Below are 27,450 nucleotides of genomic sequence, written 5' to 3'. Positions count from 1 at the left end.
TACAAGCCTTCTGTTCTGTTCCACATGTAATTTTTCTGTCACAGGTTTGGAATAATGACAACAGGCAAGGAGATTAGGAAAAAGACAAAAACCCAGAAGGGAGAGAACAGACTAATTTAGTTACTCTGGAGGAAGGGACCCTGTGACAGGATGGACAGAATCTTGTAAGGGCATGGTCAGAACAGGAGCACACTCCAGAATTCATAGTGGGGAAGTCTCTAAATTTAGGGTCCATCTTTTTTATTTTCAGAGAAAATAAGCATCCTATTTCTATTCTAGATTTTGTAATGATGAAATAGATAGAATAAAAGGTCAAATTCTAGAAGTGACATAGGTGTGGATATTTCTAAACATAGGTTTTTAGAAGTAAAATCTGAAGGATGAAGGTATACAAAGAAGATAGAGAAAAATACTTAATGTATCAACTGTAGGTAGTGAGATTATTGATGATTTTAATCAAATTTATGATTTTTGTATTTTTAAAATCTACACATGTCACTTTTAAAAGTTATTTAAATTATATTAGTTTAAAAAGATTTTATAGTGGGGCTGGTGAGGTGGCACTAGAGGTAAGGTATCTTGCAAAAGCTAGCCAAGGAAGGACCGTGGTTCGATCCCCCCGCATCCCATATGGTCCCCCCAAGCCAGGGGCAGTTTCTGAGCGCTTAGCCAAGAGTAACCCCTGAGCATCAAATGGGTGTGGCCTGAAAAACAAAAAAAAATTTTTTTTATAGCAAAGTAAAAGTCCCTTAAGAATAACTTGAATATGGAGCCAGAGTGATAGTACAGTGGGTTGGGCGTTTGCCTTCATGTGGCTGGCCCAGGTTCGATCCCCAGCATCTCATATGTTCCCCAAAGCACCACCAGGAGTGAGCACAGAGCCAGGAATAACTCCTGAGCACCACTGGGTATGACCCAAAACACAAACTAAAAAGAATAATTTGACTGTTTTTTTTTTTCAAAAGGAACAATATGGTTTTTTAGAGCTTTAAAAATATTTTTAGTTATGGTCAGACCTAAATACCCAAACCAAAATCAATGACAATAGAATTAAAAGACCCAAAGTATTACAAGCTAAACACAAAATGGACTTGTTACACTGGTGGCTAAGAGTGGAGGTATGAGATACATGCTGGGAACTATGTTGGAAGGATGTCAGGTCTAGTGGTGGAAATGGCACTAATTCGCTGTCAATATGTACCTAAAATACAACTGTGAAAGACTTGTTGTTCACATTGGTTTCAATAAAAATTAAAAAATATAAAATTAAAAAATAAATATCTTTCCTTAAAAAATATATTTTAGAGGACAAAGAAAATGACACTGTACGAGAGGACATTGTAAGCTAAGTAGTGTATACTAGATAAGATATAATGTAAAGGGATAGATCTAAACCACTATCCTTTCATGAATTTGCTTATATGATCAGACACTAATCTTCACTGATTTTAAATATTGTGCTCACTTTGGCAGCACATATACTAAAATTGGAATAATACAGAGAAGATTAGCATGCCCCCTGCACAAGGATGACATACAAACTCATGAAGCATTCCATATTTAAAAAAATAAATGAGGGCTGGAGAGATAGCATGGAGGTAGGGTGTTTGCCTTACATCCAGAAGGATGGTGATTTGAATCCCAGCACCCCATAGTGTCTCCCGTGCCTGCCAGGAGCGATTTCTGAGCACAGAACCAGGAGTAACCCCTGAGCACTGCTGGGCATGACCCAAAAACCAAATAAATAAATGGGCTAATATTTAAAATTATATACAAGTTATATAAAATTTATAACCCTCTAAATTGATACAGAACTTTTTAAAGCAATAAACCAGTTTTTAAACTCTAAATGTTTTGTGTCAAAATTACTTTAATTCCATCTAGGAAAGACTATTTAGAGGAAGAATAGAAGCTGAAGTAATGAGAACTGACATTTACTGAATAGTTACTACTTACTTATTACATGATACATTATGCAAGTGTCTGTTTTATATTATATGTTATTCATTCCTTACAATCTCCTTCAAGGGAGATCACAGATATCTGAAGTTCTAATATAATTTAAACAACTTGTACTTTGTATCTAGACATGCAGATGATTAAATATAAATAAATTACATGTAAATAAAATTAGAATATTTTTAATCTGAAAATTGGCAATCAACCCATATTTTTTAATTTGAAAGATAAATTTCCTTCTCAAATTTCCTTGTGGCCACAAATTATTTGAGGTCACACTATTTTTATATTAATTTAAAAATCACTTTTGTTTTTTACTCTGGGGACCATATGGGGTGCCATGGATTGAACCTGGGGTCAGTCATGTGCAAGGCAAACACCCTACCTCTGTGTTATCTCTCTGGCCCCAAAAATCATATTCTTTTTTTAAGGGGGGGGGTCATATCTGGCAGCACTCAAGGGTTACTCCTGGCTCTGCACTCAGAAATCACTCCTGGCAGGCTCAGGGGGCCATATGGGATACCAGGAATCGAACTAGGGTCAGACCCAGGTTGGCTGCACACAAGGGAGAGCACAGATATCTGAAGTTCTAGTCTAATATAATGTAATATTAACAGCAATGGTGGAGGATGCTCTGGTGTGGAGGGTGTGTCCTTGGAATGATGTATCCATGAAAAGTCTGAGTGATAATATTGTAAATTCAAGTACCTCAATAAAAATAGTGAAAAAATATTATGATAGCTTTTGTTGTAAATTGAGGTCAAATATTAGTCTTTCACTCCAGTGGCAGCATCATTATGAAGATCAGCTCACTCACCTGGCTGATAAAATGCTCTTTCTTCACATGTTGAGAAATGTATCTAATGGAATCAGCAGCTTTTTCCAGGAAAGCAACCAGAACTTTTTCTCCCTCACTCATTTGCTTTTGCTTCTTTTTACCCAGGACTTTCCCTTTCACAACTGGTTTACTCTCATCTTCATCCTGGAAAGAGGAGTGATCCGTGCGGTCCTTCATACAGAGTAATTTTGGAAGTTTTTGCAGAAATAGCCTCTTGACCCAGGGGGCCATGGGATGGTAAGTCGAAGAAGATCTGTGGTGAACATTGATCACGAAAACGGTCACAATGATCGACAGGGTAACGAAAATCATAATGAATAAGAGATATTCTCCAATGAGAGGAATGACCTTGGAAGAAGATGGGATTATTTCTTCAATGACTAAAAGAAAAACTGTCAGGGAAACCAAAACAGAGGTGGACAAGGAGAGTTTCTCCCCTTCGTCTGATGGCAAATAGAAGACCAGGACTGTGAGAAAAGACAGCCCCAAGCAGGGGATTATGAGGAAAAGGGTGTAGAAGAGAGGCAGACGTCTCAGGACAAAGGAGTAAGTGATGAATGGATACCAATATAGTCCATCTCTGCGATTTCCTTTCATCCCTTTTGCATTTAGTATTTCCCATTCTCCGTTATCAAAGAAGTCTTTTCTGTCAACATTTTCATTGATCAAAATGAGCTCAACCAGAGTACCATCATAGGTCCAGGACCCAAATTTCATGGAGCAATTTTGCCGATCAAACGGAAAAAACGTGACATCCATAGTGCAGGAACTTTTATAACTGGCGGGAGGGTTCCAAACGACGGTTCCATTGGATTTCACGATCACTTTGGTCATGAGGGAACCTTCAAAACGGCCATCAGCACTGCAGTAAAAAAGTTAATCATTCAAGAATGAGTAATGGTACAATTACTGAATATAAGGGTGTGTGTGTGTGTGTGTGTGTGTGTGTGTGTGTGTAAGGGAGTACACGCTACTTTGCTATTTATTTACAAAAGTATTGCATTGCTTTCCTGCTGCACTATGCTAAAAAATTGATTTTCAGGTCCTACTCCAACCACTCACTTTCTTTTGTGATACTTACTTTTCAAAGAGAACTATGTCAGGAAGCCAGAGAGATTCTGATGGAACTTTAATGGAATGAATGCCACCATATTCATCAGGATTCCAACGTAATTTGTGGTCTGTCCATTCCTGCATCAAATTAGCATACATATATTAGAATAATAAAGTTTATGTTAAGTTACTACGCCCCAGGGCAGGGTTTATTTTTTGTTTTTGGTTTTTATGTTTGTTTGTTTTGGGGACATACCCAGTGGTGCTCAGGACTTTGCTCTCTGTGCTCAGCTTGTACAACTACATGTGGTTCCAGGGATCAAATATGGGTTGGAGTATGCAAGGCAAGCATCATAGCCCTATATTATCTTGTTGGGACCTGACCCCAGGCTGGTCAGGCTGGGGATTCTTGTTGGCAGACGGATTAAAGTGTTAAAAACTTTATTCCAGTTGTGTGGGCTCGTCCTTCTACTCTGGAACCCTACATTCTCTCATGCCCTTTTATTTTAAAAATTCATCTGTTTTATATCTCATGACCTGTGCATGAGCTTGGTAGAATACAGCCTGAGTCATGCTGGCCTCCCAGCTTGCTTAGACCCATCCACTTGACCTGACTGGGTTTCTCAAAATTGGCATATCTTCTCACAATAAAGAAATAAATGCCGGGGCTGGAGAGGTGGCGCTAGAGGTAAGGTGTCTGCCTTGCAAGTGCTAGCCAAGGAAGGACCGCGGTTCAATCCCCTGGCGTCCCATATGGTCCCCCCAAGCCAGGGGCAATTTCTGAGCGCTTAGCCAGGAGTAAACCCTGAGCATCAAACGGGTGTGACCCCCCCCCAAAAAAAAAGAAATTAATGCCACTGATTTGGGGTCTGTTTATTCCATGTGCTTCCCTCGCTTCTCCCCCTCCTCTGTCATCCTTTCTCTCCCCTTACTTCCTCTCCATTCCTCTCCTCTGTCTCTCGCTTTCTCTAAACTGGAAACCAAGGGCTTATTTCCATCACATGCAGGGCAACTGCTCTACTGCTCTTTGGATGACCTACAATGCCAGCCCTATAGACACTCTTCTAACTCAGGAATCACTAGTTGGCCTAGTGAATTAAATTTCATGAATAAAAACCGTTTTTGCAGAGTCAGAGACATAGTAAGGAAGTTTAGGTGGAAGTTAAGATTCCACCTTGCATATGAACGATCAAGTCTATAGTCCCACAGATGGTTCCTGATCCCTACTATCAATGACCTCTGAGTAAAGAACCAGGAGTAAACTTTGAATAGAACTCAAAAAATAAAAGCACATGTGGAGGCCAGAGCACAGCAGGTAGGGCATTTGCTTCGCATGCGACCAATCCTGATTTGATCCCTGGAATCCCATATGGTCTCCTGTGTCTGCCAGGAGTGATTCCTGAGCATAGAGCCAGGAATAACCCGCGAGTGCTACTGGGTGTGGCCCAAAGACAAACAAAACTTAAATGAAAGCACAAAACAAAACTTTTTACTTTCTGCATTTGTTTGGCAAGGGGGGAAGAGGGCAGGAGCTTGGGGTTCTTGGGGTGCTGGTGATTGAACATAGTGCTCCTGCATGGAAATCATGCACTCCGGTCTTTTGAATTATATCTCTAACCCAAACTATTTTGAACATCACTCAGGAGTCTTAGACAAAGATTTATCTTGTATGCGAAGCACTTAGCATTTTGACTACTCTTGATAACAAAACTATCCAGTAAAAAATATTTAGCTAATTTTCTCTTAGTTTCTCATCTGAATTTACTTTGTGAGGAGCCAGTTGGTCTCAAATGATATTACTATTACTAATATGATTAGCTTCCAGATGCTTACGTATTTTTTCTCCTAATAGAATGAAATCATTTAGCATGTTTCACAAGGATAGCTGGACCCAATGAACAAACCTGACCAGTAATTGAGTGACTAATCATCTCATCAAGAGGATAATATATGACTGACAAATTATAGCAGAAGTGGATTAAAATGATCTTGGATCCAATATCCCATGAATTTGACCTGAAAATTAAATTCCTCTATTCCACTGTCCCTTGTGTGTTGAATAATGGTATCAGATAATGCTAAATGGCTAGGAAAGTTAGAAGATGGTTTCCACTGTGCTTCTTCCTGGAGCCCAGTGAGACAACAATTTTGTCATTAAAAAAAATCAGGAGTTTGCAGATGGATGATTCCACCTGATGTTAAAATATTAAAATATGTATGATACCTGACAAATAATAGAACTATTAACTCCAGTAAAGCATTGTTCATTTCAGATAAGACATTGTCCATTTTAGATAATATTTGTGAGCCTTGTTCTTGAAAACCATTTTTTAAAAGATACACGTTGTTTAAAAACTAGGCTCTTAAACATAAGACATTGCAGTACTATTTTAGGAAAATCGTGAATATAAAAGTGTTAGTTTGAATCAAAGCTAAAAATATTTACTATGTTTACTTAGTACTCATTGACTTTCCACCCTCCTCTCTCCAAATGTAATTATCTTTTTATGAATAAATTGTCTTCTATAAGGAGAATTTAAAAATCATCAGCAGATCTAAATCTCATAAAGGCTGAAGGGAACTCAGAATAGCATTTTATGTTTGTTTGTTTGTTTGCTTTGGACCATATCCAGCTGTGTTCAGGGCTCTGTGCTTAGGAATTACTCCTGGCAGGGCTTGGGGGACCACAAAGGGGGAATATATAGGATGCCCTGCAATGAACCTAGATTGGTCGTATATAAGGCAAGCTCCCTAATCATTGTACTATCACTCCAGGTCCCCCCATTTAGCTTTGCTTTATTAAAATAAAAATGTTTACTTAAAATGAAATCCACTCTTGTGCTCAGTTCTATATGAACCATGAATACAAAAATAGCTGCTGCCTCCCAATTTTTCCCCTCAGATTGTTCTTTGTAATCAATCACTCTCCTATTACTAATCTTAGAAACTACTGATCTATTTGTGATTCTCCAAATTTTACATCTTCTAGAATGCCGTATAAATAGAATCATACCATGTGTAGTTTTTGATCCTGACTTCTTTTACTTACCACAATGTATTGCACTCTTCTATTAATATCCATATTTACAAGGGAGGATACTTGAATTATTTTCAGTTTTTAGTGATTATGTAAATGTTCAGTGCTTTGCGTCTAGGTAAATATGGGTAATCCTTTAGGACTGGTGAGTTGAATAATGAATCATTTATAAAGATGTGTCTGACATATTTTTGTTTTGTTTTGGGGCCACATCCATGGATGTTCAGGGATTACTCCTGGCATTAGGTCAGAGAGCACTCTTTGTAGGGCTTGGGGAATTCCAGAGATCTAACCCAGGTTGGCAGTGTGCAAGGCAAGCCCTTTACCTGCTATGCTATACTATCTCTCTAGCCTTGGTATCTGACTTTCAATGAAACTAGTAAACCATTTTTCCAAAGTGACTGTATCATTTATACTAGGAGGGCATGAGGGGTCTATCACTTAGTATTTTCATATTTAAATTTTTTACTGTAATATAACTTACTTTTAAAAGTATGTATTTTCCTAGTGATGAGATATTTTTAATAACCATATTTGTTATATGGTTATTATTTCTTTAGTACAGTCAAATATTTTGTACATTTGTATATGTGACTTTGGACAAAAACTGGGTTCTGAAGGGAGATAAAGTGATATGCATGATTCCCTTTCAGTAACAATTTTGCAACCCAGTTTCTAAAAAAATTAGAGAGAGAGGCGGGAGAGAGAGAAGAGAGAATGTCTCAGAGGCAAGCAAGCAGGGTAAAGGGCACAGAAGAGGGTAGGAGGGAAACTGAGGACATTTTTGGCTGAAAATATGCACTGGTAAAGGATGCTGTACATTGTATGACTGAACTTCAATCATGACAACTTCATAACTATGACAAAAATCCAACTGTATTATGAACAACCTTGTAACTATAGTGTTTAAATAAGTAATTTTTAAAAAAAAAATCAGGTGTGAGACACCTATAACTACCTCCACTCCATAGCCTCAGCTTCACTACTCTTTCATCAATCTCTGAGAGATCCCTAAGTGCTCCAAACTCTAATTATGCTGGCTTTGTGGCTGACATCTCTAAAGACTCTTTGGAACCAAGGTAGACACTCTTCCAGTGCCTCTGTACTTCCAAAAGTCCCAGCAGCTACATCCACGATCCAGAACCAATCTCCATGTCTGCCCTTCAGCCAGTGCCATAGACTCATCTCACTCTCGAAAGAGAAGCCAACTGAGCCATGGAATCTATACATACATATACATATATGTATGTATACATATAGATACATATGCCAGTCTATATATATATACATATATACATATATACCAGTCTCACAGCTTAGCACATTGGGGTCAATTGGGAGGGCTACTACTGTTGCTGCCATATATAGCTCATTGGTCAAGTTCCACAGATCCTCAAAGTCCTGGGCCTTATAGACACTTATGCAGCTACAGAACACCCCTATAATTGTAATACTGACTTCCCAGGAAGTCACACCTAATTAGATGTGAAATTATCTTAAAAACCACATATGCTCAACAAACAAGACCCATAACAATACTACTAGCAATAAATAGCTGAGCAAACCTTCAGACACTGACATAATGGCCCCATTGCGAAATATGACAATTTTCACAAATTTTCTTTTAATTAAGTTTTTTTCTTTGATAATTCTATTACCATTATAATTATTGTTGTTGTTGGGGCTTTTTTTATGCCACACTTGGCAGTGCTCAGGGGTTACTCCTGTCTCTGCACTCAGAAATTACTCCTGGCAGGCTTGGAGGACTATAGGGTGGGGGTGGGGGAACAGAAGCCATGTTGGCTTCATGAAAGGCAAATGCCCTACCTTTGTACTATCACTCCTGCCCATGATAATACCACTCATTACCATTTAGTTGTAGCAGCAATATTTTTTTTTTATTTTTGGGCCACACCAGCTGCACTCAGGGGTTATTTCTGCCTCTGCCCTCAAAAATCACTCCTGGCAGGATCAGGAGACTATATGGGATGCTGTAAATTGAACCCCAGGGTACGTCCTGAGTTGGCCCCGTGCAAGGCAAACGCTCTACCTGCTGTGCTATCACCAGCTCCCTGACAAGCAATATTAAGGAAGTTATTTGTACCTGCAATGGGGCAAGCTTGGGTATAATAGAAACTGGAGACTATGGTGGAAGGAATGTTATAGTGGTGGTGAGTTGGTATTGGAACATTGAATGCTAGAAATAACTATTATGAGCAACTCTGTAAACCATGGTGTTTAAAATAAAAAAAATTATTTCAAAAAACAGGTGTTTTATTATTTTGTTTAAAGTTCTTTAAGTATTTTGGATTTGATTTTGTAAATATTTTCCCCAATCCTTGATGGGGTGGTAGTGGTGGTGGTAAGAAGAAGGAGGAGGAAGAGGAGGAATAGTTAGTAGTGCCTAGAGTTTACTCCTTGTTCTGTGCTCAGGGATCACTTTATAGTATGTCAGAAATTTAATCCAGGTTGGGCACATGCATAGCAAGTACCATACCCACTGTGCTATTCCTTTAGCTGCATCCCAGTCTTTTTATTAAAAAAAAAAGTTTTATCAACAATATAATTCTTTTCTTTATTTGTTTTTGTTTTTGGGCCACACCCGGCGGTGCTCAGGGGTTACTCCTGGCTGTCTGCTCAGAAATAGCTCCTGGCAGGCACGGGGGGACCATATGGGATACCGGGATTCGAACCAACCACCTTTGGTCCTGGATCGGCTGCTTGCAAGGCAAACGCCGCTGTGCTATCTCTCCGGGCCCCAATATAATTCTTGAAACAAATTCTAAACTTAAATTTGTTTAAAGTTAAATTTTACCAAGTTTGTCACAAGTGGGTTGAAAGAAAATTTTATGTAATCCAATATTATAAAAACATTTTTTAGTAATTTCAGAGTCTAGCTTTTACATTTGATTTAATTTAGTTTTTGAGTTAATTGAAAAATAAAATATGAGTTGAGCTTCTTCTTTTTTTTTTTTTTTTTTTGAGAGGGGGCATACCTGGTGATGCTCAGGGATTATTCCTCCTTCTGCACTTAGAGATAACTCTTGGAAGTTCTTGGAGGACCTTATTGGGATGCCAGAGATCAAACTCAAGTCAGCCCATACTATAGACATACCCTACCCACTGTTCTATTGTTTCAGCCCCTGTAGAGGTTTGGTTTCGAATGTAGTATCCCACCCCAAACTATGACTTATTTTTAAATGCATCACTTTGCCACAAATTATTTTAAAAATAAAAATATTTTATTTCTTTTGATAATTAAAATGGCATTTTTGAGAGTTGATAATGTACTAAAAACAAGCTTATGAACCTTATACTTATTAATGCTTTACCCCCAATAATCTGCAAGCTATTATAATTAATGTCATATTAGAAGAGGCAACTGTGGGTTCAACTGTGGGTTCAGGGTAGTCTAAAAGGATGGAGACTGAGTTGGGCTGTCTGTCAATCACACCTCAGGAGGTACATCAACAATAATGACCAGAATGATGTCCTCTGGAGGCTGCAGCCTGGTGACTGTGATATAGTATTAAAGATAAGGTGTCTCTACAGTCATATCTTGTACCCTCTCTCCCTGCCCCTACTGCTGTACTGTGGAAAAAACCTGTAACTCAAAATTCTTCATTGTTTTATCAAGCTTCCCATGGGTATACTCTCAAGAATATTTATGATATTGACAGCTATAAATCCAGTTGACTATAGACCCAGTCTAAAATAGTAACATAGCATCTCTTCCCTGTTAAAAAAATAAGCTGAGAACTTATCTTAATAGTTAAATAAATGATCAAAATTGGGGTATTGTATAAATAAATATACCACACTATGTTCAAATTCAGATATGAACAATGGGATACACAAAGGATAGATTAAAATAAAACACAACAAGTTGAATTCCATTTATGCAAGACTCTGGGAGGTTGACATGTCAAGAGATTTTTTTTTAGAAAGAAAATTGGAAAAAAGGGCCCAGAGAGATAGTACAGCGGTGTTTGCCTTGCAAGCAGCCAATCCAGGACCAAAGGTGGTTGGTTCGAATCCCGGTGTCCCATATGGTCCCCCGTGCCTGCCATGAGCTATTTCTGAGCAGAGAGCCAGGAGTAACCCCTGAGCACCGCCAGGTGTGACCCAAAAACCAAAAACCAAAAACCAAAAAAAAAAAAAAAAAATTGGAAAAAAAAAAAAAGAAAGAAAATTGGATTAGGAAGCAAAGTGGACATGTCGTCCTCTTAGAGAAACATCTCATACTATTGCTATATAGTCGTCGTCATGGGCAGATTTGATTCTTACTTCCCTCAGACCTGCCTCCCAGGACTTCAGAAACAATAAGATGCCTTGGAACTTCTAGGCTAATTAAAAAAACTTCAGCTAACCTTGAATTTAGGAGGTATTTTGAGGTTGGAGCTATGGGGAGGCCCATGGGGAGCCTAGGGGGAGACTTGGATGAGGGTAAAGCTACCCAAGCACACCAAGCAGCGCACGAGGTTTTGGAATATTTCCTGAGTCCCTCAGAGCAGGCTGTAGGAAGAGACCTCTTGTTCAAGGATTTTTCATCATGAAAGCCATGCAGTTCTTTTTTGCTCATATCAGTTGATTTGGATTTTTCTGTCTTTTCCCTTTCTTGGGGAGGGGGTCCACAACCTCGGTAGTCAGGGGTTACTCTTGGCTGTGCGCTCAGAAACCGCTCCTGGCAGGCACAGGGGACCACATGGGATGTCGGGATTCAAACTACAGTCCGTCCTGGATAGGCTTCGTGCAAGGCAAACACCCTACCGCTGTGCTATCTCTCTGGCTCTTTTCTGTCTTTTGCAATTAAAAAAAATCTCAGCTCTTCTGTACCTAAACTTGGTGCTCTGACACTGCAGGTCAATCTCTAAGAACACTCTTAGTGAGCCCCTCTCATTGTGTCAAGCCCACAGTCAATGGGTCGAGTTTGTTCACTCTCTTTAGAACATGAAGGATGCTGCAAATAAAATAATTTACTGCTTGAATCCAGTTCTCTCTTTTCCAAACACAGCCAGACTTCACCAAAGTCCAGGATTATTTCATAAGGGAGAAGAGAAGGATCTAGGAAGATAACTCAATAGGCTGGAGCTAGAGCTTTTCATAGAGGAGGCTCTTCCATCTCTAGCCTACAAGGCTCCCTGAATACCACTAGTTTTGAGCTAATGTTCAAAAGACCCCACCCCTCAAAAAACAAAACAAAAACAAAACAAAGGGGAAAGCAGGATAGCTAATATTCTGTAAACATGGCCTGTTGTAAATCCAGTAAATGACTTGGTTCTAAAAATTGTTCCAAGTTGGGGCACAGCGATTGGGCGTTTGCCAGGGGCAATTTCTGAGCCCAGAGCCAGGAGTAATCCCTAAGCGGCGCCAGGTGTGAAACTACCCCCCCACACACACACACAAAATTGTTCCAAGTGAATTAATGTAAGCCACCTGGGAGGAACTTTTAACTAGGAAATATTGGTTATCTTTACCTAACCTTCAAATGAAGGAAAAACAGTTGTAGCTACACATGTCATAGAGTAGTGGTTTGTAAAACTCACTATTTTAGGAAATCAGCACATTCTCAATTTATGCAAGACTAGTACTCATTTAGAATAGTGCCTTGGGCTAGCAAAGAGTCAATCAATAGATTAATAATCATTTCTGAGATCCCTGCTCTAAAGGATAGTTTAGCTATAAGAATATAGAACAGTGGACGATAAGCAAAAGGCAATGTTGACAAATGAGAAGTGGAAAAAAGGAGTGGAGGGTAGTGGGGCTGAGGGGAGGGAGGAAAACTGTGATAGATAGAAATACACAGAAGGCTAAAGATTTAGGCAGAAGCAGATGAGGACATTGCTAAATGGAGGATGCATTTGGATCCTTGTAGAGGTTATAATGAGATTTATAATGGATTAAGGTCACATTTCTTTCCCTTTTTGGGTAATGGTGTGGGAGAGAGAGTGCACACTTTCCTCTACCAATGTCCTCAGTTTCCTTCCCATCCTCCCCTCTGCCTGCCTATGGGCAGACATGCTTCTCCCCCCCCCTTGTATTTCCTTTAGTCAGGGTGTTTTGCAATATTGTTCCTGAACGGGTAGCATGCCTATCAATTTATCTTCTTTCAGCACTCAGTACTTAAACAGAAGTGATCATTTTCAACCATCATTGCCATAGTGGTCCCTCCTCTGCCCTAATTGACTTTCCCCCATTCTTTGTGGCAAGCTCCTACCATGGACCTCCTCCTGACCCCCATCTCTATTGTCTTTCAATACTGTTACAATACTATCTTATCTTTTATTATATCCACAAATGAGTGTGATTATTCGATGTCTTTCCTTCTCTCTCTAACTCATTTCACTCAGTATAATACTTTCTTACTCATCTATGTATAAGCATATTTCATGGCTTAATTTTTCCTAATTGATGCATAGTAATCCACTTACAGATGTACCACAATTTCTTTATCACTCATCTGTTCTTGGGCACTTGGGTTGTTTTCAGATTCTAACTATTGTGAACAGTGCTGTGATGAATATAGAAATGCAGAGAGCTTTTCTGCATTGTGTTTTTGTGATCCTAGGGTAGATTCCTGGGAGTGGTATTGCTGGATCATATAGAAGCTCAATTTCTAGTTACAAAACCAACTTTTAATGACAAAGAATTGTTTCTTTTACCTGAATATTCTCTGAAGATAAATGTCAAATCTATTTACCAGCATTTACATAATGCCTACTGTGCTGGCACTACATGAGACACTGGACAAGGTACAAACAAATAAGACAGAGATGCCAAGTGACCAGCTTAACTGGAATTGAGAGTAATTTCCTCTCCTGTCCCTGAGGATATTAGTGTCTGTGTAAAATCTATCTGCCATGGACCACATCTTAAACTATTGTTCTTCAAACAACTGAGTCCTGTTCAAAACAGCAAAATTCTTAGCACAAATAGTGATCTTATTGGATAGAAACCTCAAGCTAAACTTTAAGAATATACAAGACATAAACCTGATATGGAAGGAAGAGGAATTAAGCATATTGTACTAGGAGTAAAAATTCCAAGTTTAAACTTGGCTAAGACACTTCTGCCTTTGACCCTTAAACTTCTGTAACAGAGGTGGTGCCTACCTTCCCAATTGTGTCATTAGAGGTTGAACGGATACTATGTGTTAATCTGGTTCATTCATTATCTGTTTTCTTATATTGACTTTGTACACTTTCTATCCTTAGTGATAAACCCCAGTTCATGATTGACAATCTTGAATATAATATGAATATAATACATATAATGTACTTCATTGCTGTCTTTAATATTAAAATAAATCAATATTAATTTCATTTAAAATTTTTCACATTTGACTTTCAGATAAATTAGAGACCCTGTACTATCCCAATGACTGCAAATTGAGGCAATAAGAAGGAAAGTATTTATTCTATAAGATCTTTTGTTCTAATTGTTAAGTATTATTTATAGGAAAAATATATGCTTTTTCATTAGAAAATCATAATTTAGGGTTAAGTGAAATTTAGTTCTGGATTGTGGTAGTGGCTCAACATTTATGAGATATTATAGTTATATATGTAATTTTTTAAAGACAGTTCAAATGAAATATGGTTTGGAGTGGAAACTTCAGACTTGAGAAGCTGGGTTATAGAGCCAAAGTGATAGTAAAGCAGGTAAGGTGCCTGCTTTGCATATAGTCAACCCAGGTTTGATCCCTGTCTCCCATATGGCCCCTGGAACCCATCAGGAGTGATCCCTGATGAGCACAGAGACAGAAGTAAGCCCTGAATATTGCCGAGTGTAGTACCCTGCCCACCCCCCTAAAAAAGAAGGAGACTGAATCTTGGAGTATTTTGATTTTTTTTCCTCATCACAGATGAACTTGTCTTCCAGTCCTAATCTATCCCGTTTTCTTCTATAACATATCTCTCAACCTCAATGGTGAGAGGCTGCAAATGGACCCAATGCTTGTAAAAGGTTTTTTGTATCTGAGTTAAAATGTGTTATATAAACACAGAGTACTGAACCTACTTTCTTCCTTCAGGAAGGAAGAGTCATAGTACAAAGCTAGTACAGAAGACTGCTTTTGCCAGTTCTTGTTTGATTTCTGGCACTGTGCGTGATTCCCCTGAGTACCATCAGGGTCATTCCTGAGCATTGCTAGTCATGGCCCCCAAAGACTGAGAAATGTTTATGAAATCTCTTGGAAAACAAGATGGATGGTTTGTAATAAGAATTCTCACTAGACATGATTGATCCAAATTTGTGTCATTATCCAGAAGCATTAACTAGAGTCACAGCATTCAACCAGCACTGGAAAATAGACATCCTAGTGAGAATTTGGTGAATTCCTCTGAATAAGGAAAAGACAAAGAGTAAAAAGACAAATAATGGTTCAAGTATCTCAGCTGTTGGGTTTTTGTTTCTTTGTTTTGTTTTGTTTTGTTTTGGGATCGAGCCCACGTCCACCCTGAGCAGCACATGCAAGGCAAACACCCTAAGGCTGTGCTATCGCTCCGGCCCCAAGTTTCATCATTTTTAAATCTTCTATTTGGGATAATAATATCACCTTACAAAGTGACTCTGAGAATAAAATGAGATTTCTTAAGACACCCCCAGCATAATACAAACATCACTGACAAGTGGTCACCAAACCCCACATATTACTTTCTATGAAACAGAAATTACTTTCTGTTTATTACTGTTTATTACTTTCTATGTAAAACCACAATGATAGAATTATAAAAATAGACACTTTTTTCCTTTTTCTCTTGTGTTTATCAGTCCTTCTATTTTTTGTTGTGTTTTATTTCTAGGTCCCCTTGGTTCTGTGCTCCGAGTCACTCATGGTGGGGCTCAGGGAATCATATGAGATGCCAGGGACCAAAACCAAATGGGCCCTACCTGCTGCTGCTCTGGCCCCAGCCCTTCTTTTAATTTAATTTTATTTTTTTTATGGTTTCAAAAATATGTGTAATAACACCACAACTTAGCTGAAATGCTAAGTTTCACAGAACCTTGCCTGTCCATCACCCATGCTGCCACAAAATTCCTCTTTTGTTTGCTCCTATATTGTGCTCTGACACAGAACACATATCACCAAATATCTATTGTGACATTCCCACTCAAAATTTCATCTGTGTGAACTGCGTAGCACTGACAATATTTGCTATGGTTCTCCCTACGAACCACTGCGCAGCCATTTCAATTTCTCTGCTGATGTATAAAATGTAGCTATTTCTTCTATTCTGGCTTATATTTGGAAACTGTTCTTGATGCTTAATGTGAGACTAATATGGTAGAGAAAATCCAGCCAGGGAAAACTGGATTCCAACTGAATAAATTATTAGACTTTTCTGTCACTGTTAACAATTACCAGCTTTGATAATTCAGAGTGATAGAGAGAAATAAAACATATGACAAACCATTTGCAATGACTTACAAAACTGTGGTTCTCATCATTTGCATAAAATAGAAATCTAAACCCAGACCTGCTTTTTCAATGGTCAGCTTTGCTCACTCCTACACATTTCTGTTGCAGTATTTGTGTGTTGGAGATTGAAGAGCTTTGGTTTCTTTTTACCTGACAAGTTATTAACCAGGCCACTATGGTTCTGGATAGCTTTATTGGGTGTAGTTTACAAGGTTATAATTAAGGCTAAAAGAATTGTGGCCTTTTGTTCTCTTTGGTTGAAATGATACTTAACCTCAAGAAAAATAAAAGCTCCTAATGCCTTCAAAATAAAGGTGAAGAGCCTCAGTTCACAAATTTCAGTTGCATGAGAAGAATAGCTTAATCTCAAGAAGCATTTGGTGAAGGAGGCAGGAGAAGATTGCTTTATTTTTGTTAATTTCTTAAGTCTATGTACATATTAAGAGTAAAGTTCTGGGGCCGGAGAGATAGCATGGAGGTAAGGTGTTTGCCTTTCATGCAGAAGGTCATCGGTTCGAATCCCGGCGTCCCATATGGTCCCCTGTGCCTGCCAGGAGCAATTTCTGAGCATGGAGCCAGGAGTAACCCCTGAGCACTGCCGGGTGTGACCCAAAAACCGCAAAAAAAAAAAAAGAGTAAAGTTCTCCTTTCTGAAAATTTTGTGCAGGACATTTTACTGATTTTTATTATTTTTATTAACTCAAGATACTCTTGAATTCAACTTCTTCTAAATTAAATATTTTTTAGTGGGGACACTGAGAGTCTACATCTGGAAACACTTGGAACCTATTCTCTTAGTAGGGTTTGGTGGACAATATGGGATGCCAGACATTGAACCTGGTTCAGTCATACACAAGGCAAATGCCCTACATAATATATATCTAGCCTCAACTAGTTCTACATTCTAACAGTGGAATCAGCCGCTGAAGAAAAAGAGGTATGTAAAAATAAATTTATTTATATTATATTTATATTCTAGCTTATTATTCTCTTCTCAATATTTTATTTTCAAGTAAAATGTGATACAGACACTTTATAACTTGCTAATATATCTAGTTAAAGGATCAGAATAGAAGATAAAATCATTCTTTAATCAAGGTTTAGGTAGAAGAAATTTTTTTTTTTTTTTGTGGTTTTTGGGTCACACCCGGCAGTGCTCAGGGGTTACTCCTGGCTCCATGCTCAGAAATTGCTCCTGGCAGGCACAGGGGACCATATGGGACGCTGGGATTCGAACCGATGACCTCTTGCATGAAAGGCAAACGCTTTACCTCCATGCTATCTCTCCAGCCCCAGAAGAAGAAATTTGATTGAAGTAAAGGAAGTCTAGAAAAATCTCTTTATAAGAGATCTAATATTATATAATATATAAAATATAATGTTATAATAATATAAAAAATGTTCTTTATAAATCATTGCTAGAAAGGATTTAACAAAGACTAACCCAAACACATAACTTAGTGTAGATAAGTTAAAAGTGTCATGTACTTACTAAAATGAAGTGATATTCAAGACATTTCCCAAGATTTTAAGTCTATGAGATTAGATAATAGACAAGTATTATAAAGTAGTTACTGAAGGGGCCAGAGCAATAGTGCAGTGATAGGGCATTTGCCTTGTAGGCCGCTGACCCAGGACAGACCTGGGTTCAATCCCCGGCATCCCATATGGTCCCCCATACCTAGGAGCGATTTCTGAGTGTTTAGCCAGGAGTAACCTCTGAGCATCACCGGGTATAACTCAAAAACAAACAAACAAACAAGTAGTTACTGAAAAACAAATAAAACCACATAATTAAATCTAACTTTTATCTATTCTTGAAGCTTCTTTATGGGAAGGTGGGCGGTGGGGGGGACGGTCCATGTTTTCAAGAGTGTGGGAGAATGATGTTTAAACACAAAAATAAATTTTTTTTCATTTCCAGAAAAAAAAAGAAGCTTCTTTATTATTTCCCTTCACATAACTATTTCTTTACTATTTTCCTTCACATAACATAAAATTGGGATTTGGAAAGGTGATGATTTCCTGACAACTCTAGAGGGTTACTCTAAATGGATGCCTGTGAGTTGGGAAACAGGCCATCATGGAGATGAAGATGAAATCAATTATCTAAGCAGAGAAAAGAAAACCATTCAGAAAATATGTTTACAGGGCCAAAGAGATAGCACAGGGGTTAAATGCTTCATGCTTTGCATGCAAAGGAAAGAGGGGAGTTTCTCAGTCCACATGAGCATTGTTTGGGAGCCCCTTTGCCCTCCCCTCCCCCAAGAGAGGGGTTAAGAGGAAGGTCTGATCCATTCCGTTAAGGATATGTGTACTCATTATTTACTTTGGAACTTCACTTTATTCTTAGTTAGTAGTGGTGTTTGTCCTTTCTGGGCTTATCTTTCAGGAAAACAGATGTTTAGGCTCATTCTCCCCACAGAAGAGAAAAATTTGATTTCCCTATCCAGTTTCAGTGCCCTAAACAAGGAAAATTGCATCCTGCAGTCTTTCTGCCTTCTTCCCAACTGTGTCTCAGAGTTGTTCTTGAGAATACACTGTGAACTGCCTCCTCCAGGAGCAAACCCAGAGAACAAGGCAGCTTGGAGCTTATATAACCTCCTCTCAGAGAGTTTCTATGAAAAGAAAATACTTTAAAGAATCCTTCTCAGACATTCCCAAAAGCCTTCCTAGGAGACACAACTCTTTAATTTTCCAGTTGAAGTTTTACAAAATAGAAAAGAATGGAAACAACCAGCTTTACAATGAACTGTTATAGACTGACATTTACCTGTTTAAGCCACACATTGGTTGTCATCAGCTGATTCTTTTCATCCTAAGAAAATGACAATTAAAAAGATATAAATTCAAATTAGATGGAATTGAGTTTGACATTTTTCCCCCACCAGGATAACCTCTTTTAGTGCGAGGCATTGAATTATGAATTTAAGAATAGTTAAATGCCATGGAATCCTAAAATAAGCATATTTTGCCTAAAATAAAAAGTAAAGCAAGTAGCAAATTTATACACATTCATTTATATATTTATAAAAAGTTATATAACTCAGAAAGCATTATAAAGGGTCAAAGTAGGGCAAAGACCAGAGGGTGCTGAGGTAGCTGGTGTGAAGAGTGTGGAAGGGAGAGCAGAGAACTTAGATTAGGCAACATGAAAGGATTATTTGGGGACTTGGATACATCAGGATAATTTTGCAGTAGCTGAGTTAGTAAGGGTCTCTGATTTCTTTCCCAGGAAAGTAGTCATGGCAGAAGTGTGAGTCCAAGAGGAAAACTAGCAGAATAGTTATAGTCTGGGTGAGTTCAGAAAAAGGTGTGGGGTCCAAGGGCATCAAGAGGGTGGTGGGGGTCACTCAGGCATAACTTCGACAGTCATCACCTGCCCTTACTCCCAGTAGGTGCTTTATCAGCTTGGGCAGCCTCTAGACACCAGATCAACTCTTCTCCTCAGCCCTCACTTCCCGAGCCTTCACAAGGGACTGAGTGGGATACACTGGGCATTTCAGCAAAGCCAGTACTAATACTTGTGGCAATGACAATTTTCTTTCCAATACTTCTCTTCCTATTCTCAGTGATCTCGCTGTCATTATGGAGCAGGTTTTTCTCTCAGTGATTTTTTTAAATGAAAAAAGCAGACATAGGCCAGAAAAAAAAGAGAAAGTTAATTTTAGATTCACAGAAAGGTTAAGGGATATATATTCCTTTAAGCAGAGCGCCAGGGATTACTTACCACATCTACCAGCTGAGATATTTTCAGCCCAAAATATACTTTTATGGTATCATTTGAATTTAATACAGGGCGAACCCATTTCTGATAGCCTCGAAATAAATGTCTGAGGAGGGCATCTTCATTTTCAGCTGTTGAACGAAGTCCTGCAGAAGCTGTGAGAATCACAAAGAAACCTGAATTAATATCAGTTAGTTTTGATGGGTTTCCAGCCAAGAATTTAACTCAAGAAAGGTGACTTTGTGTGCATAGATGCTCATTCTTTAACTCTTGAAAACAACAACTTTTCTGCAAAAATACTTTTTTATGAAAAATATTCCCCCTCCACTGAGACATAAAGAGCAATAATCACAAGCAAGACATATCCTGAATTTTACCCAAACAAAACCCATGGTTAGTATAAAGAAAGCAAAACAGTACACATTCCCTTTTTTATTTTTGGGGGGGCCACACCCTGTGACGCTCAGAGGTTACTCCTGGCTATGCGCTCAGAAATCGCTCCTGGCTCAGGTATGAGGATTTGGGACTCGGGGATCAAATCGCAGTCCATCCTAGGTCAGCTGCATACAAGGCAAATGCTGTACTGCTGCACCACCGCTCTGGTCCCCACATTCCCATTTTGTGTAAGAAAATTTTCACATTCCTAAGGGAAGAACAATCTGAGCTGCTCCCACAATGTGGAGGGAAGAGTGGGGTGCAGCCCTCCTCCTCTAACTTGGATACTTCAGTTCTTAGCAAGAAGCACATCAGTTGGATAGCTGCCAGGAAACCACTCTATAAGGATCCCCAAGCCCTTAATAGACATGTAGGGAGCAGGAGAGAAATGAAATTCTCTAAACTTTCCAAGGGAAGAAGTGTCTGCTTGCTCAGGTTGAACTTCAAGACCTTCCCCTCTCCAGACCAGGCACTAGTTGACATCAAAAGTGTGTCCCAGGGGGCTGGAGAGATAGCATGGAGGTAAGGCGTTTGCCTTTCATGCAGGAGGTCATCGGTTCGAATCCCGGCGCCCCATGTGGTCCCCCATGCCTGCCAGGAGCAATTTCTGAGCCTGGAGCCAGGAATAACCCCTGAGCACTGCCGGGTGTGACCCAAAAACCACACACACACACACACACACACACACACACACACACAAAAAGTGTGTCCCAACTCTGAGTGCATCCTGTCAGATATGAAGACATCCAAGAAATGAACAGGTTTAGAAAGTGCTGCAGGCGTCTTGCATTTCAGCATCTCTAGTGGGAAGAAATCCTTCATGAGAGGAAAATGGGTATATGAGCGGCTGAATATGAAATATGAAATAATGAAACCACACAAAATAAATTGTATGGGGACCCGTGTCTTCAATAGACGTGAGACAACTTTAATCTCCAGGCTAGGAGTATATAAAGGCTAAAGGGACAGTCATATTATGAAAGGAATGCCCACATTTGTTTCTTTTTAAAGTACAAAAACTATCAATGTATGTTGTTTGATTTTAAAACAAATACACATTACTTTAGGTGGTTTGTAATCTCAGAATAGAATAGAGTTCAGTTATAGCCAGAGGATAAAACAAAGGCTTATTTCTTACATATCAAAGTAGTTCCTGGTCCTAGGTTTATTACTGATGTAAATTAAGGGATTGCAAGAATCCTGGTTTTCTTTCTAATAACAAATATCCTTAACCTAAGGGAATAGTTTCCTAGCTAGGGGCTAAGACCAACTTCTTATGGTCTGGTTACAGAAATAGATAAAATTTATATGAAAGGGGTACAGAATTAGACCTAGTAAATTCAATAGCCTAATTCTATACTGGCAAAACCTATTTGTTAGCAGGTATTCAAAGTGACAGTAGGCAGCGCTCAGAGGTTACTCCTGGCTCCACTCTCAGAAATAGCTCCTGGCAGACTCAGAGGACCATACGGGATGCCGGGATTCGAACCACCGTCCTTCTTCATGCAAGGCAAATGCCCTACCTCCATGCTATCTCTCTGGCCCCTCTTACATTTTTGTGCTACTTTGAGATCGCTGCCACAAGTGCCTCTTTTCAGTCTCTTTCCAACTCAGCACCCAGAGACATTACTCAATTAATAGCTGAAGATAACTGGAAAACCCTTCTCAAATACTCATCAAATTTAGAAAAAAATATTCAAAGCTCTTATTATGATTTTCCAGATTTTGTAGTTCCTGGACCTCCACTTTCCTCTCCCCTTCTGCCGTAGGGGGTAAGGCCTGTTTTTCTAGAAATTCTAGAGGTTTAGAACTGGGAAGTTTGTTGTCCTGAGAGGTCTGTGGCTCCTTCACTATGTTCTATCTTTGCTCAATATTATCCCTTAAGGAGGTTATTACAGCTTAATCTTAAAAAATGTTTCCCCAGGCCTTATCCTTATCCAGAGATACTTCCTATTTCATATTATATTATGAATACTATCTTATATAGACTATGTATGCATATATGATCATGCTGATTTGTTTAATGTCTCTCTGCCCAACTGAAAATTGCCCTGCCCAGAAGGTAGGGACCCTAAGTTTGTTCCTGTTGTCAGCATAATGCGGCAACAACATTGTGGGTGCTGAGGGGTGTTTTAAACTTTGGCCAGACCTACCCTAGAGAGAGAAGAGTGTCCGACTTATCTTCCTTAGGCCTCACCCCTAAATAGGCAGTCCTATTCCTTGGAGGGAGTATTGAAGAAAGACCACTAGAAAACAATAATGGCTGTTGCTTTCCTTTCTTTATTGAGAAAAGGTACTAAATTTATTCAGTGCTGCATGACATGAAGTCAAAGTGGACCACTATCACATCCCTTTCAACTGGAGAAAACCTTATGATGTCCAGAGCTAAATGATACAAACACAAGCCTCTGAAGAGGTTTATAGGAAGAATGACAGACGCAGCCCTGTATGACCTTTCATGTTTTGCCCCTACTTCCTGGTTGCGGGAGTTTGAAATAGATATTCTAGATTTATGACCTTCATAATCCTCTGAATTTTCTACCCCCTTAGCTTTCCGTGGCTGCCATATAGCCTTAGTAACAATGAAAGGAAGGGGGAGAAAATAAAATTTAAAAAAATTATTGCAGCCTTAATTTTAATTAAGAGGTAAGATGGAATGATAACGCAGCAAAAATAGATCAGGAAAGACTAAGACCATCTTGATTCTCATTTTATTGGTAAAGTTCCAGGAGTACCAAGGGGGAGAAGTGAGGTGCTTAGGACTAAGCAGGGAATAATGGCCAGGCGTGCTACTCGGTTCTCAAGACTGTGATTCTTCTATGAATCCCTGAAGTTCTTTCAAAATTCCAGGGGCAAAAAGACTGCTCCCTCCTTCAACTGTACTCTCCTTGCTTCTAGTTTGTGACTGTGTGGCTGTTAAACTATACTCTCCACAGGACTTCAATGCTGCTTAAAGCAATCAGTTGTCTGGAAGGGTGATATTCTAAAACCAGGTCACTAATAAGGCATGTGTCGTCTCAGGAAAATACGATTGGTGACTGTGTTGTTGCAACCCTACAGCATATCCCTCTGAGACACCTGAGACACCAGACTGCTTTCCCCAATAGCTTCTTTGTTTTTGTTTTTATTTTGTTTTGTTTTTAAAGCAATACTTGGGAAAAGGAATATGGGAGGCATTAGTTTCCCCAATTTTATTTTATTTTTATTTTTTGATATAATGCCTTTATTTAAACACTGTGATTACAAACATGATTCGAGTTGGGTTTCAGTCATATAAAGAACAGCCCCCTTCACCAGAGCAACATTTCCACCACCAATGCCCACTATCTCCCTCCACCCCAATCTCCTGCCTGTATTCGAGACATCCCAGTAGCCTCTTCGATGGATCCTACTCTGGGTCTTTTTCCTCAGAATCGAGCATCTAGTGCTTTCCAGTGAGGGTGTGAGATAGCTTCAGACTTGTCCATGGTCTCCCCTCACTTCCTAGACATCTTCTGCTCTGTATCTCTCACTTTCCTGCAGAAGATGGGCGCTTCCTATTAAAGCTTTTTACCATCTCTTTTGATGGTAAAAGAAGTTGTTTAATCTCAAAACCACTTTCTTCCCTTTCTTTTCCTCTCCCTTTCTTAGACTAATCTTGATCTCACTTTTTTTTTCCCCCCCTGGCAAGGTATTTTTACTTGGACGAGACAAGCATTTCTTTAGGCAGAGGGAAACATGATGGAGATATTGAGGGTATCCACTGGGGTTTCGGACAGACAGGCAAGGGCTCTTTCTCTTGACTCCAGTGATTTTCTCCACTGGAGAAAATCCAGTTTTCTGTCCACTTAGGCTGAGTGAAAAAAGGTTCCAGGCAACCAAGCTGTTGCTGGCTCAGGAATCTGTATCCTTTGCTAAGCATGTCACTTTTTTTTTGTTTTGTTTTGTTTTTGGGGCCACACCCGTTTGATGCTCAGGGGTTACTCCTGGCTAAGTGCTCAGAAATTGCCCCTGGCTTGGGGGACCATATGGGCCGCTGGGGGATCGAACCGTGGTCTTTCCTTGGCTAGCGCTTGCAAGGCAGACACCTTACCTCTAGCGCCACCTCACTGGCCCCACATGTCACTTTTTAGAATAAGACTCCAACATTTGTTTGACAATGAATCACTGGACATAGATTCAGAGATGTGACAGTTCTGACAGTTCTGATGCCAAGCATTTGATCATGAGCAAGATATTCAGCCTTTCCCAAGGAAGACAGATAAAGAACACTTGCTAATGGCACTAGCGACTCACATATTCTGTGCTTGTGAGGATGTTTTTATTATTATTACTTTGGGTTCTGAGCCACAACTGGCAGTGCTCAAGGATCACTCAATTTATGCTCAGAATATCATCTGTGGTGTTAGAGTTGAACAGCAATTTGCCAAATGCAAGCACGTATCTTTTTTTTTTTTTTTTTTTTTTTTTTTTTTTTTTTTTGGTTTTTGGGCCACACCCGGTAACGCTCAGGGGTTACTCCTGGCTATGTGCTCAGAAGTTGCTCCTGGCTTGGGGGACCATATGGGACACCGGGGGATCGAACCGCGGTCTGTCCAAGGCTAGCGCAAGCAAGGCAGGCGCACCTTACCTTTAGCGCCACCGCCCGGCCCCACAAGCACGTATCTTAACCCTGTACTGTCTCTCTGGTCCCCTAAGGATATTTCTGCTCATGAATCCGTTACAAATGTGACATTAACACTTGCTCTTGCAAGGGAAATAGAGAACCGACAATGTGCATTTGATGGAGGAGCAGACATCTCCTTACTCAGTTTCTTGAAATACAATAAAAACTTTCCAGAACTAAAACTACTAAGGGATTAGACAGGATTCAGTTCCTTTGAGATTAAAGCGGCTCACACCTATTTGCAACAAGATTTTGACAGACTCATATTTAAGCACAAAAAACTAAGACTAAATAAAATGAAATGTCTAATGATTGCTTATGATTTCCCTGAAAACACCACTGTTTTATCATCAGTCAGGGGAGGAGAGAAATAGGAAATGACTTTAAAATCTTAACAAGTCTGATTAAGAGAGATACATGTTTTTATTTTAACATCTTTTGTTATATTTTGGTTTCACCTTCCATTACCACCACTTTGTCAAAACAAACAAATATGAACATGATATCTACACTCAACCTTTTACATATGGGGAAAATAAAATTTTAATGAAATTATAGTAGAATGAGGGTTTATTAGAATTTTATTTCACTTCGCTTTCTTCCCTCATTCTAGAGCCATTCCTAGAATACTATAAATCTCAACAAGTATTTACTAAATATACACATTTTAAAAAGGTCAAAAATAAATAAATAAATAAATAAATAAATACACCTCTGTTCCATTTCTTCTCTCTCTCATTATTTTACTCTATTCCATTTCCCTTGAGCAGAAACACATATAAAACATGAATCAGCCATACAAGAGATCATGAAGCTGTACCCTGTTACCTGGCTGGTTCATCAAAGCCTCATAAAAATCTTATAGTTTGAAAGCGTAGTTTTGTGTAACAAGAACCATCTTTAAAGAGAGTAGTAAAGTTAAAGAACTCAGGAAAAGTGGTACAGAAGACATAGATACAGATGGATCTAGGAGTTTTCACAAGTATGAGAGTCTCTGGGGGGTTTAGCATACAGGCTTACTAGTTATACCCTCTACCTTTTACAATCTAAATGAGGACAAATGGAAGTTTTATGATTCCATTGTTGCATATGGGATGCATAGGGGGACCAAAAGGTAAATGCTAAATAATTCTGCAAACCAATTACATGATTTCTCTGGGAGAAAGAATGGTAAGCAAATTATTTCATTGTAAAAATGAGAAATTCTTGGGGCTGGAGAGATAGCATAGCTGGTAGGGTGTTTGCCTTGCAAGCAACTGACCCAGGATGGGCAGTGGTTTGAATCCTGGCATCCCATATGGTCCCCTGGCCATAAAAAAAGGCATATAACTAGATGTTAAACTATATAGGCATTATTATTTTAATGACTGATGAATAGCTTTGAAGACTTGGTGAGGCCATATTTAGGAATATTTGAAGGTAGATTTTATGTTAACTACACAAGTCAGTAATTAGTTCGAGTTCCTGCTATGATAAAATTATTTTGTTTATGACATAAAAATATTTAGGATTGCATGCTTCATGACCTTATGAATCTAGGATTTATTTATGGGACTTGGATATAACAACCTTAGCACCTATATTCTCCATCTGAAAATTACAATATTAGAACATAGTACAAAATACTTGTTTGATAAATAAACACAAATTCCTACTAGAAAAAATTGCTTTTTTATTTATCTGACTCCTGGTACCAATGATTTCTAGTGCAATAACGAGCTTTCTACTCCTAAGTGACAAAAATTCAAATGACTACAAAGCTAAAAAATTGGCATCTACAAAGGATAATTTCTTCAAGTTTCTCAGTAATGTTCTTTCTGTTTTCTATATATTCTTTCATCTCACCCTCCTTTCCTCTCTCCTTTAATGCCCTCATTTGTAAAGAATTCCTCGACTTTCAATTGGATGATGATCACAGAGAACACTCACAGACATTTGATATACATATTTTGTTGTGCATGTTAAATTTACCTATATACAAATTAAAGTGTGGTATAGATAGATGGCCTATACTAGACAATATAAAATACCTACACATTTATTAGTCAATATAGAAAAATGGCATGCTCCTTGATAAATATTTTGACAAATCTGAGAAACAGTGCATTCTAGTAACATTTTTGCTGCTTTAATGTCTTCATAACAAACTCATAAAGAATTCCAAATGAATAACATAATGAAGGGCAAAATCACAAACTTTGTAAAATGTAGAGATGATTTCTTTAGCAATAAGCAATTTTTAGAATGACTTAGAGCCACACTTGGAATTTATATATAAAGATGCCTATATATATTTATTACATACTGTAATTCGAATGTTAGCAATGCCTAGTTC

General features: G+C 38.8%; 1 protein-coding gene and 1 non-coding gene across 2 annotated transcripts in view; one reads left to right on the top strand and one right to left on the bottom strand.

Annotated features, from left to right (window-relative positions):
* Window positions 1–27,450, bottom strand: part of CHRNB3 (cholinergic receptor nicotinic beta 3 subunit) — a 28,451-nt gene that overhangs the window by 734 nt on the left and 267 nt on the right. The window contains exons 2-5 of the mRNA XM_049771918.1: window positions 20,039–20,190; window positions 19,082–19,126; window positions 3,879–3,988; window positions 2,777–3,659 (exon numbers count right to left, since the gene is read on the bottom strand). Of these exons, the coding sequence (XP_049627875.1) occupies window positions 2,777–3,659; window positions 3,879–3,988; window positions 19,082–19,126; window positions 20,039–20,190 (1,190 nt within the window). The remainder of the gene's footprint in view (window positions 1–2,776; window positions 3,660–3,878; window positions 3,989–19,081; window positions 19,127–20,038; window positions 20,191–27,450) is intronic.
* LOC126008436 (U6 spliceosomal RNA) lies at window positions 1,458–1,564 on the top strand. The gene has a single exon (XR_007495767.1). It is a non-coding gene; the product is annotated as a U6 spliceosomal RNA (small nuclear RNA).

This window comes from Suncus etruscus, chromosome 4, assembly GCF_024139225.1.
Source record: "Suncus etruscus isolate mSunEtr1 chromosome 4, mSunEtr1.pri.cur, whole genome shotgun sequence".
In the NCBI taxonomy this organism is placed as follows: Eukaryota; Metazoa; Chordata; class Mammalia; order Eulipotyphla; family Soricidae; genus Suncus; species Suncus etruscus.
This window is presented reverse-complemented; position numbering and strand designations above follow the sequence as displayed.